General features: G+C 35.0%; 1 protein-coding gene across 1 annotated transcript in view; it reads right to left on the minus strand.

Annotated features, from left to right (window-relative positions):
* The window catches only part of SHOC1 (shortage in chiasmata 1), a 58,049-nt gene that overhangs the window by 34,702 nt on the left and 11,347 nt on the right, over nucleotides 1-12,000 (minus strand). The window contains 6 exon segments of the mRNA XM_019635792.1: nucleotides 51-293; nucleotides 1,015-1,085; nucleotides 4,692-4,765; nucleotides 4,768-4,802; nucleotides 5,846-5,956; nucleotides 6,900-7,047. Coding sequence (XP_019491337.1) covers nucleotides 51-293; nucleotides 1,015-1,085; nucleotides 4,692-4,765; nucleotides 4,768-4,802; nucleotides 5,846-5,956; nucleotides 6,900-7,047 — 682 coding nt within the window.

Genomic DNA, 12,000 nt, shown 5'->3' on the forward strand with positions numbered 1-12,000 from the left:
TCTCATCCTGAGAATATTCACACAAGTGATATTTACTGTTAAGTACTTACATTTTAATTGAAGTTCTTTTGTAGGCAAAAATATCTTCATTTTAGTATCATCAGAAGATAGATCATGATGACACAGGTGTGTAGTCAGAGGTTCCAAAGTTTCTGTTACTGTCAGATTTAATCCTGCTTCTTTCCGCCGCTCTGGGCTTATAGGACTAACCACAAGGCTTTCTTCTTCAATAGAAGTTATCTTTTTCAAATCTGTAACTGAATATTGACTGTTGGGCTCTTCAGTTGTTGGCACTTAAAAAACAATAACAATCCAAAAAACAAATAGTCTGAAACAGTCCACAGGGCAAAAGAGATGAAAAATACAATAGACAGAACCACTGAAATTTTCTTACAAAATAGATTTTCACACATTACAAAGAAGTGAAACTTAAAATTATATCTGGTTGTTCATCTTCAAGATGCTAATATTTGTAAAAGTCCAAAATATTATAGCAATAGTAGTCACATAAAAAATTTATTTCAATCTTTGGAAATATCATGAAGCTAAAATTATTCTAATATTTAGTTGTTGATGGACCAATCATTTGTTTGACTATTTAGTATTTACTAAATTAGTGCATTTGATAACATTTTGAAGAATTGATATAAGATTTATTAAATCAGAAATTCTAATTCATTATAATAAGCCTAAACAAAAAGATATATTTAATCAGACTTTATGATAACTATCATCTTAGATATTGTGACACAGAGCTTTCTGCTTCATTGCTTTTAGCCTAAACAGGGACAAATCATAATGTATGGAAGAACTGAAGTAGCACAACTACTTCACATTATTATCTGCATTATAACCATTAACCCCAAATTAGGAGTATAAATTTTGAAATTCTCATTTTGGAACTGTGCTTTTGATAATGACAGTAATAATAATAAAACTGACAACTATATTTCTACTGATTGTATGTCTTTATATGTACATTGTACTCAGCATTCAAAATCAATTAACCTTTACCTGGAAGCAAAATTGGGTTCAAAAAGCTTCTGCAGCTTTTGTTAGCTGCTTCTTCAGCAGTAAGCAAATTACTGAAAAATGAAGAGTTAAAGTTTAATATATTAATAATATTGAATCATTTTGCATAATAAAATTTCGTTTTAAGCAAAATATTTTTCTAAGTTTTTTTTTTTTACATTTGAAAGCAAGTGGAAAATGAACTATTTTATAAATGGGTAACCTGAGACCATAGACCAAATTTCAAAATCTTCCTTTCTCCTAACTGAGGAAGAAGGTTTGGCAATTTGTCGGCTCCTTAATTGCTCCTGCTTGCCCATAACCTCTATGGCCCTCAATGAGCCCGGAGCCAGAGGAGGCTGACTTGGGAGGGTTTTAGCACTTCTTTCCATAAACTGTGCCAGTACTGATCCTATAAGTCACCCAAGATAAAAATACAATTTAAGTAAAATTACTCTACTTATTATGCCATACAAAATAGTAGCTTCAACACAAACTTTTATAAAATTGCTTTCTAAACAGGAATTTTGGAGAATCTATTGGCTGAGAATCAGAACTATGAAAAAGTTTTGTCTGCTCTACCTTCTGGGGAAGTGACAGGTCCTAAAGTTTAGTTCAGATCCTTCAATCTTGGTGAGTGTGTGAATGAGTGATGTGTGTCTGTCTATGCATTTTGGGGTAGTGGGGCAAGGTGGGGGGAGACTAGAGGAAGTATATATGACAATCACTGTAAATTACAGCAAATCAATAGCTATGAAGTTATTAGCCTTGGTGGGGAAGACAGCATTAATTCACAACCCCCTTAATCTATGTCGCCAAATCTCCCACTCTCTCCTAAGTGAGAATTGATTGGATTCTGTTTCTCTATTTTAAAGTGAAAAGAAGGGAAAATATTTAGGCAAGCCATGTCCAACAGGAGACTGTAATATAGACAAATATTCTCACTCTTAATGAAAATTTCTGGACATGTCTGAATTTGATATATTCTTTGGTCATATATAAAAATATGTTCACAATTCAGTAAACAGGTAGTGTGGGAATAAAGTCTTATGCCATACAAGTTTATCTTTTTAGCACAATAAAATTTAACATAGAGTTTTATATGTGGCGGGCATTAAAAATACTTGTTAACTAGGTATATTTCCAGACAAAACGGGTTCTGAATCAAAAGTAATTGGGGCCATAAAAGCAAGTTAAAAGTACAATAATATTACATATTATTTTCCCTTCTGTTGTTTTCTTATTTTAACACTTTTTCTTTTTGTTTTTAGTTTCACAGTTGAGGCATAAATCCATTTTTAAAATAGGGATTTTTAGGTTTTTATATTCATGAACCAAATGGAAGTGAGTTACCTCTTCTTAGTGAATGTAGTAGTGATGAGTTTTTTAGAGCTCATGTCTGACATGGGCAGTTCAGTTCATGGTAGAGTTCTGTATATCATAGACATACCCCCCAAATGACATAATTCTTTGCCAGAAGGTTAAGATAATTAAGACCTTCAATGCCAGGCTCCTCCATCTTATGCTGTGACACCTTCCTGAGACCATTAATAGAAGCCTGAGCAGCTAGTGATGAGTTGGTCCCAGTAACCCGACAGCTTCTTCTCAGATAGATCTGCCAATCAGAGCTTAGAACTCAAATCCCTATACACAGTTCTCACAGTGTCCACTCTGGGAATAACTTGTTAAAGACTTGTAGACTTTTTGGGGTAATTTTCCTGAAAATATGCTATTTTAGGACACATTAAATTCCAGGAATACAGGGCCGGCTGAGTGGCGCATTGGTTAAGAGCTGGCTTGGGATGCCAGAGGGCCCCAGTTCGGATCCCACATATGAGGGCCAGTGACACTGCCCTCCACAGCTAAGATGCTGAACAATAGCTCAATCTGGAGCTGGGCTGCCCGTGAGTCACCAGCAATGGCATAGGCTGCAGCCCCTGCTGCAGTGGGTTGCCATGGGCTACCGTATGTAGCCAGCAGCCAGCATGAGCAGCCAGCAGCCGTCCAGAAATTGGTGACTGATCTGCCTCGGCCGGGAAGAGCGCAATGATGGTGCCAACTTGGGCCAGTGAAGCAACGTCCTCCACAACTAGACTGAAGAACAAAAGGACAGCAACTTCTCTGTCCCCCTTCCCCCAATTCCCCAGTGCTGTTCCCATACCCCAATTCCCTAATAAAAATCTTAAAAAAAAAAAATTCCAGGAATACAGTAAAGAACAAGGAGACTGTACTATTTATGTTCTTAGTTTTGTAAGTGCCATAAGAAGCAGAGGAAAGGGTGACTTTATGCCAGGATAGCAAACTAATCTAACTTAGAAAATATGTCTGCCACATGGTGTAAGATATCAACCAAAGCTATCTCAGACTCTGTCAGAGGGCAAAGATGCCGGGTTATCAAGCTATGCAATTTTGGCTCAAATTAGAGTACAATGATTCAGCCCTGCAATATCAATTCTGAGAAGATTACAGACCATTCTGTGCAGTAACAATGGAGTATTGAATAGATTTGTGGATCAATACTTGGCTCTACATGTCTGGTTCCCCCAACACCAACACCACATTGACAGAGATAAACATGGTCAGCGGATGACTTTACTTAGAGATAGGATGTGATCCCTGATACTCCTAGGGGAGTAAGCTGATAGCCAAATCTATTGGCCACACTGCTCTGTGATCCTTGACTATTATTGGTCAGAGAGCTATGACAAATCTTTTAGAAAACCTCATAACAATCCTGTGAGGTATGAGCTGTTATTATTCCAATACTACAGATAAGGAAACTCAGGCACAGGACAATTAAGGTCACAGAGCTAGTTAGTGATAGAGACAGGCAATCTGGTTCTAGTTCAGGGCTCTTAACTTATTATGGCTGAATTGTGGCCCAAAATTCATATATTGAAAACCTAACTCTTAGTACTTTAGAATGTGATTATTTGGAAACAGTGCCTTTAAAGAAGTAATTAAGATAGAATGGTTAGGGTGGGCCCTAATTCAATTGGACTGGTGTCCTTACTAAAAGAGGGGATTAGGACACAGACACACATGGAGGAAAGACCATATGAAGACAAAGGGAGAAGACAGCAATCTACAAGCCAAGGAGGGAGGTCTCAGAATAAATCCAACTCTGCCAATAGCTTGATCTTGGACTTCTAGCCTCAACTGTGAAGAAACAAAATTAAGCCGTCCAGCCTATGATATTTATTATGGCAGCCTTAGCAAACTAATACACCACTACAGTCTTTCATGGCAGTGAGTGCCAAATAGGGGCAGTGCCATTAGCAACCACCCAGTGGCAAAAGCAGATAGTTCCAATGCCAGAATCTTTAAAATTTTTCAAGTTTTTTTATTTTTAATGGTAATATATTCACATTCAAAATACTTAAAGTATTAAAGATCCTGGCTCTGTCACTTACTAGCTCCCATATTTCCAAGTTACCCAGTTCCCTGACAACCAACATTACCTGATTCTTTTGTGTCCTAAAGGTATTCTATGCATAGAAGAACAAGTATGTACATGGATATTCATATATTCCCTCTAGTTGCTTACTATAGACACTAGTCTATCTCTTAAGCTTTTTTTCCACAGAGGTGTCTTGAAAATTGCCTTTACATGGAGAGATTTAATTAAAGACTGCTTGATATGAATTGCAATGTGAGTTCTAGACATAATCTTTACTTACAGTGTACAAACAGGAGAACATGGAAATGTCTGAAGTCCTGTACACAATGCATGGAGAGAAAAATGTTGTTTTTTTTAAGGTGTAGATAAGTTAATGGCATTTCTAATTTTTCTAGAATACATAAACATTAAAAAAATCATAATATTACATAAACATTGAATAAAATTAAGTATCATTTAGAACATTTTGTTAGCAATTATTATGCTTGATCATTATGTTGCAATAAAAATTTTCAATAAAAAAACTTGGGTTACCTGAAATATAAAATAACACTTTTAAATTTCCATCTATAAAAGGAATTACACATATATCACATGGTGTCTCAACTATGATGATGGTGATTTAAAAAAAAATACGTTAACAACTAAATTTTATTGCTTTTAATTTTGACAACTTGTATAGTCTGTACTTAGGAGATAGTACTGTTTTTCTCTCCATACTAAGTATTGGTGTTGCTAAATAAATAGTGTTAATAGCAAGTAAACCCACACCTAAATAAGTCTGGAGTCTAAGAGGCCTAGCACAGAGTTATATATTTATAGGGTGGATTTGACAAACTGATCTTCATTTATTCATAAGTAGTCAGTATGTTTCTATCACTTTCATAAATAAAGAAGTAAACTTCCAAATAGATGATCAATGTAATCCAATTATAAATGTAACTAAATAACCATATCACCAGCATAGTTAAGAAGCAATACAATTTGGTATTACACTGGAACAAAAGATGATTCTAAGATTCCAAATTTGATAGAAGTATAATATTGACAATAATGATAGGATTGCTTTGGGGGATTAAAAAGTTAAATTTACAAAAATGTAACAAGGATTAGCAAGATTGCTAATACTGAGATAAAATAGAAAATTTTATTTACTGAGTTATAAGATTTCTATTTTTAATGTTAATGCTATTTCTTCCATTTTTCTTCTTCAATCTTTATAACTCTATATTATTCAGTTTTGATGCTCAAAGAATAATGAGTAAATGATAATAACAAACGTAAAGGGACAGATAAGAGAACGAAAATCACAACTTGGATCGTAATAATAAAATTTTAAACATGAAAACTGTCTCAGAGCAGACTTTATATGTGAATACTTTGTACTTTAGCATCATATATAGGTAACCTCAATGATTTATTCAAAATGTCCACCTGGTTCACTGTGCTCTGGTTCACTGCGCTCTGGTTGGCATTGGCTTTGAATGGCCAAAATATCTGTGGAGCTACATTTTATATCCTCAATTCCATGGTTGGTAGTAAGATCTGAAAAGAAAAGGAAGAAAGCCTACTATCAATGTGCTATTATATTAGATTTTTGGAATCTTATCTACTCGTCTGTGGCAATGACTCTGTTGTACTTAGTACACCATCAGAGGGAAGTGAAGGCTGAGAGTGTAATACCACAGTCATTCAGTAAAGTCACTTGTCTTTTGTGTTAGCATTCATAGCTTTGCATCTGCTAACAAGCCCCTGGGCCACCCCACAATTTTGAGCTCTGGTATATTTTCAAGTTCTGGTCTGAATTTGATTAACTTACTCTGGTTGGCTTTTCATTCCCTTGTTTTGACGTGTAGGCTGATCAGTAATTCCCTTGATTTAGTCTTGTCTACAAGAATGCTTTCAAATAGCTAGCATCTCTGTTCTCAATGGATATCACAAATCACCCTTCACTCCGCCCTAATATTACATGCCTTTGATCATTTCAACTGAAATTTATGAGAGGGTAGTTAAGTACTTGGGTTCAAATTGTCATTAGAAAGAATTCAACAATATTTACTAAATCTAACTGGGATGAAACAATCTAAACTTTAGGGCATGACTCTCCCAGTCATCTGATTCCATGAATCATAAACTTATTCTGAGCTTCTCCATACCTAACTGAATCAGAATAGAAGACATTAGTGCTTTGTCATTGTACAGTATATAAGAAAACAACTGAAACAAATTTATATAGTCATAGGTGTCTTAGCTTTATTTGTGCAATTATTTTGAAATAGATTAATTTCAGAGATGTTTTAAGCTTACAAGCGTGTAAAGAGAAAGGCAATGATAAGTCTCATCAGTAATAATGCTGAAATTTCATCACATAACATGCAGAACACTTTTTAAAACTTAGAGGTTCAGAAAAAGTTTAATGAACAAGAATTTTTATAACAAACATTATTAAGTAGTTTATACAAGTAATGATCTTTAAATTAATTCTCACCTCTTTTGAGAAGCTCTTCACTTTCATCTACAGAATTTATTATTTCTGGCATTGAGTTTAATGACTCCTTCAGCTCTGAAAGTGATGGAACATCAACTTGTTTGAGGCTTGTAGATACTAAAAATTCACACTCAGGCAAAATTGATGGCTGAAGTAATATATAAATAAAACAGGTTTTTAGTGAGATTTTCCAAATAAAGATTCTTGAATTCATAAACATATATTTGTTTAAAAAATGTACCAAATTTTAAACTAAATCTACACTCAAAATTTTTAATGCTATGCATACATTTGAAAAAAGTAGAAGTGTAGCAGCCAAAAATATATTATATTACAAACAGTGTTCTGAGTAACGTCCTTTATGGCCCCTGATTACATTCATGCAATATCCTTAGGTGCAGGAATATCTTCTGTTGGGCTAACAACAAATTTTAAAAATTCTAAATTAAGAACAATCACTGCAGCAGATGAGAGATGGTGAATGGGGAGAACTAACAAAGGGTAGATGGAATGAAATAGACCTTCACCGCACTCCTTAGAGTGTTTCTCTTTCATTCCTACAGAACTGGATTTCTCAACAAGTGAGGCTGTACTATGTGCACAACTCTCAAGAGTTAACTGGGGAGGAAAAGGGGGAATAGAGAAAAGGCGTTAATAGGTGAATTAATATTTTTTACCACACGTGGTAAAATATTTGTCAGGCAATCCTTTGAATGCCTTAGGACATCTATATCTATATGATGTCCTTTGAATGTTTTAAGAGCAGCCCCAAATATAAAACATTTTCCATTGTTTTCAAAAAATGCTTATAGTAACTTTGTAAATGTCTCTAATCTATTTGGGTCTAGTTTTTTTAGTTTGTTAAATTGCGAAAAGTTATTTGCACTTTCAACTGCTAGAATTTTTTACATACTAACATAATAAAAAAATTTTGTGTGCTATTGGAACTGTATACTAAAAAACAGGGGCTACTTTTAATATGCATCTTCCTTAATCACTGGCAGCACCTAAAATGCAGCCTCAGAACATTCTTATCCTTACTCCTTCAATGACATCATTTCTGTTATAGTTCAAGTATTATCTGTTTGTGTATAACTCACAAATCAACATTTCTATTAGCTCCAGTCTCCAATTTTTAAATTAGAAAATGGCCACTTAATGTCCTATACCAGATATATTGATTAAAATCATTGGGAGAGGTTTTAAAACTCCCTATACCATTTTGTTGCAAATGACACTATTTCATCTTCCATGCAGTTTATTGTTTCAGGTTTTATGTTTAGGTCTTTGACCCATTTTGAGTTAATTTTGGTACACGGTGACAGATAGCAGTCTTTGAGATTACTATGCTAAGTGAAATAAGTCACACAGAAAAAGTCAAGAACCACATGATTTCACTGATATGTGGGATATAAAACCGAAAGCAACAAAGGAACAAGACAAATAAAGAAACAAAAACTCANATGAGCAGCCAGCAGCTGGTGTGAGCTGTCAAGAGCTGCTGTGAGCAGCCATCCAGAGGCTGGTGACCAATCTGCCTCATCCGGGAAGAGTGCAATGATAATACCAACATGGGCCAGTGAAGCAACGTCCTCCACAACTAGACTGAAGAACAAAAAGGACAGCAACTCATCTGTTCCCCTTCCCCCAATTCCCCAACGCTGTTCCCCTTCCCCAATTCCCCAATAAAATCTTTAAAAAAAAACAAACCACAATGAGCTATCACAACACATCCATTAGAATGGCTAAAATTTAAGACTGTCAATACTAAGTTATGGCAAGGATGTAGAATAACAGGAACTCTCACACATTGCTGGTGTGGATGTACAATGGTGCAACCACTTTGGAAAAACAATTTAGCCATTTCTTATAAAGTTAAACACACACCTACCATAAGACTCACAATTCTACTCCTAGATATTCACTCTAGAGAAATGATAACATACATCTACAAAAAGATTTGTACAAGAGTATTCATAGTATTTTTATTCATAATAGCAAAAAACTGGGGGGAAAATCCAGGAGAGTTGAAAAACAAACAGTGGTACATCCATATAATGAAAAATTCCTCAGTAATAAAAATATATGAACTAGTGATACACACAACATCATGAGTGAATCTCAAAATGTTATGCTGAGTGGACAAAGCCACACACAAGAGAGTTCATACTGTGTGATTCCATAAATGAAATTTCATAACAAGAAAAACTAATATATAGTGACAGAAAGACCAGTAGTTACTTGGGGTTAAGAGTGAAGGCTGGTAGGGAAGAGGGGTGAGATGAAGAGAGAATCACTGCAGAGTGCAAAGGGACACAAGAAAACTTTTTGGTGATAAAAATATTCTGTATCTTAATTGTGGTAGTAGTTTCACAAGTATATACATTTGACAAAATGCATCAAACTGTACAGTTAGAATGGGTACATTTTATTATATGTAAATATAAAGTTTATTTGAAAACAACGATGCCTATCAGGCCAGCTAAATAATGGAAATTAGTGAAGCATATGGCCAGTACTTAAATCATAATCTTCAGGAAGATACATTTTATGTTTTTTCCTTCCAAAATGTGATCTAGAAATTTTTTTGGTTTTGTTTTTGTTAGGGATATTGGTCTAAGGAACATTTTACTTTCCTCTTAACTATACTAAATATAAGACAAAAATGTAAGAGTAATGGTGAATGCCACCTAACACCTGGTTTCAATTTGTGGTGCCGATAACTATGGTGACCTGGAGCGTGTGTGGTCTGAAATGGTGAGCTGCTATTGGCCCCAGTCAATTGTTGTCATATGAAAATCCAAGTCTCGTTTTTAGAATCTTAAAGACAATTTCAAAATACAGATCATTTATTGCAACCCTGCAAATTTTAAATGTTGGTAACTAAAACACCATATGGGTTAATAACATGTGGGCTGAATAGGAAAATGGGTGCTGCCAATTTGCAACCTCTGAGATATTTTCTACAGATATCTTGGTATGTTTGGCAGGTAAATAGGAACTGTTTATTATTTCCATTTTTCTGATTATTTTCCTCTACTATTTTCTCTTTAACCACTCCTACCCTGACAACTTGGCCATGGGCTCTTGATATAGTTATTACTTATTAAACTTCAGAATTAAGCTCTCATAATAATTCTATTGAATATCCAGGTAAATTATGTGTTTTATTTTAATTTAGAATAGCTACATATCATAATAAGGATTTTACATAATTTTATAGATTTAATACATTATTCTATATATTTGAAGACCCCATAAAATTTTCCTCTCCCTTTTCTTTGTGTAGCAATCTTACCTTATCTCTTTGAAAATTCCTCTTCCACCTTGGGGAACCATCTAGGCCTTGGATAGACTGGTGTGCCTTTGCTTGCTGTAGTCTGTTTATCTGTTCTTCTTGTTACCACATCCAAAGCCTTGTCTTCTATCTTTGAAACATCCCTTGCTGATAACAATTCTTACCCCAATTCCTCTCTTTAGAGCTGTCTCCCAACATACACAGTACTTTCTAAACTTCACTTTTAAATATATTTATTTACTCTATAATAAACTAAAAGTAAACTTTCCCAACTCCTTTAAGATCTAAATTTAGTAACTATTGCACAAACTGATTTCAAACCAATACATATATACTTTGAAAAGATATAATTCAGGCTATGTTCCATTTACTATAAAGGCATACACAGCAACCAAAATAACTCAAAAGTGAAAAACGCTAAATGAGTAAGCTTTTTGATAACAAAGGAAGATTTTTCTACTGCTGAGGAGAGATTACTAGATATTATCAAACAAAGTTCAGCTGTCAGTTCGAAAACTAACAGTGCTGGTTTGTGTCTAGGCTGATGTAAACAGAAACTGAGATAGCAATTAATCATGTAAAAGGAAACAAAATCACTTTAATTGAAAATGGCTAGCAATTTAAAAGGGCCGGCTGAGTGGCTCAGTTGGTTAAGAGCTCGCTCAAGAGTTTGAGCTCTGAGCAACAGCAGTTCGAGTCAGCCCGAGCTGAGCANGAGGGTGTTCCAATACAGCTATTTGTTTATTGGCTAAAAACTCCCTCACAGACAGTGCCATGTGAGCTGGTGTACTGTCGTGATGCAAGAGCCATGAACTGTTGGAGAAAAGTTCAGGTCGTTTTTGTCTAACTCTTACACGCAGCCTTTTTATGCACTTCCAAACAGTAAACTTGGTTAAGTGTTTGTCCAGTTGGTACAAATTCATAATGAATAATCTCTCTGATATCAAAAAGGTTAGCAACATCGCTGCAACAAATCTACGAACTTAATTGTCAGAACTTGTACGTATCTATTTGTACGTATCTATCTCCGTACACAATAAGTATCATGAATCAATGACATTTTCTTTCACTTTGAAAAATAATATATTCTATCTGGAAGAGCTTTATTTCTTTACTTTATATAACAAATTATACACTTAGTCCTTGAAGCCACCATATCTATGCCAAATTTTACTAAATTACTCACCATCTTTTTCATCAGCGTCTATGAATTCAGTCTGTGAGGTGCAAGTTTTATGTTTATTTCGTAGCATAATAAAGTTGCTCAAAAGGTCCAAATCATTCTCCAATTTTTTACCATGTTTAAAAGATGCCTTTTCAATTTTTGAAGAGGAAGATGATTCAGTAGCTATTACTGTGCAGTCAAGTACCAAATAATCTTTATTTTCTTTAGTTTGGACTAATCTACAAACTAGTTCTTGATCATTCTTTGGTTTTTCTTCTCTTGTTGGACTTCTAACAGAGATATTTTCATCAGAAAAACACATGTCTGGTACTTCTTTTGCCGGAGATGAACTTTTTTGTGGAGGTGATAAATTATCATTTATAGATTCCTCATTAATAAGAGATGAGGAACAACTTCTATGGTCCAGCCACGCTGAAAACAGAAAATAAAAATATCTAAGTGAGGGCCGGCCGAGTGGCGCAATGATTAAGAACTGGCTTGGGACGCCAGAGGGCCCCGGTTCGGATCCCACATATGAGGGCCAGTGACACTGCCCTGCCCTCCACAGCTAAGATGCTGAACAACAGCTCAACCTGGAGCTGGGCTGCCTATGAGTCGCCGGCGATGGCGTAGGCTGC

This window comes from Hipposideros armiger, unplaced genomic scaffold (assembly GCF_001890085.2).
Source record: "Hipposideros armiger isolate ML-2016 unplaced genomic scaffold, ASM189008v1 scaffold_24, whole genome shotgun sequence".
Taxonomy (NCBI): domain Eukaryota; kingdom Metazoa; phylum Chordata; class Mammalia; order Chiroptera; family Hipposideridae; genus Hipposideros; species Hipposideros armiger.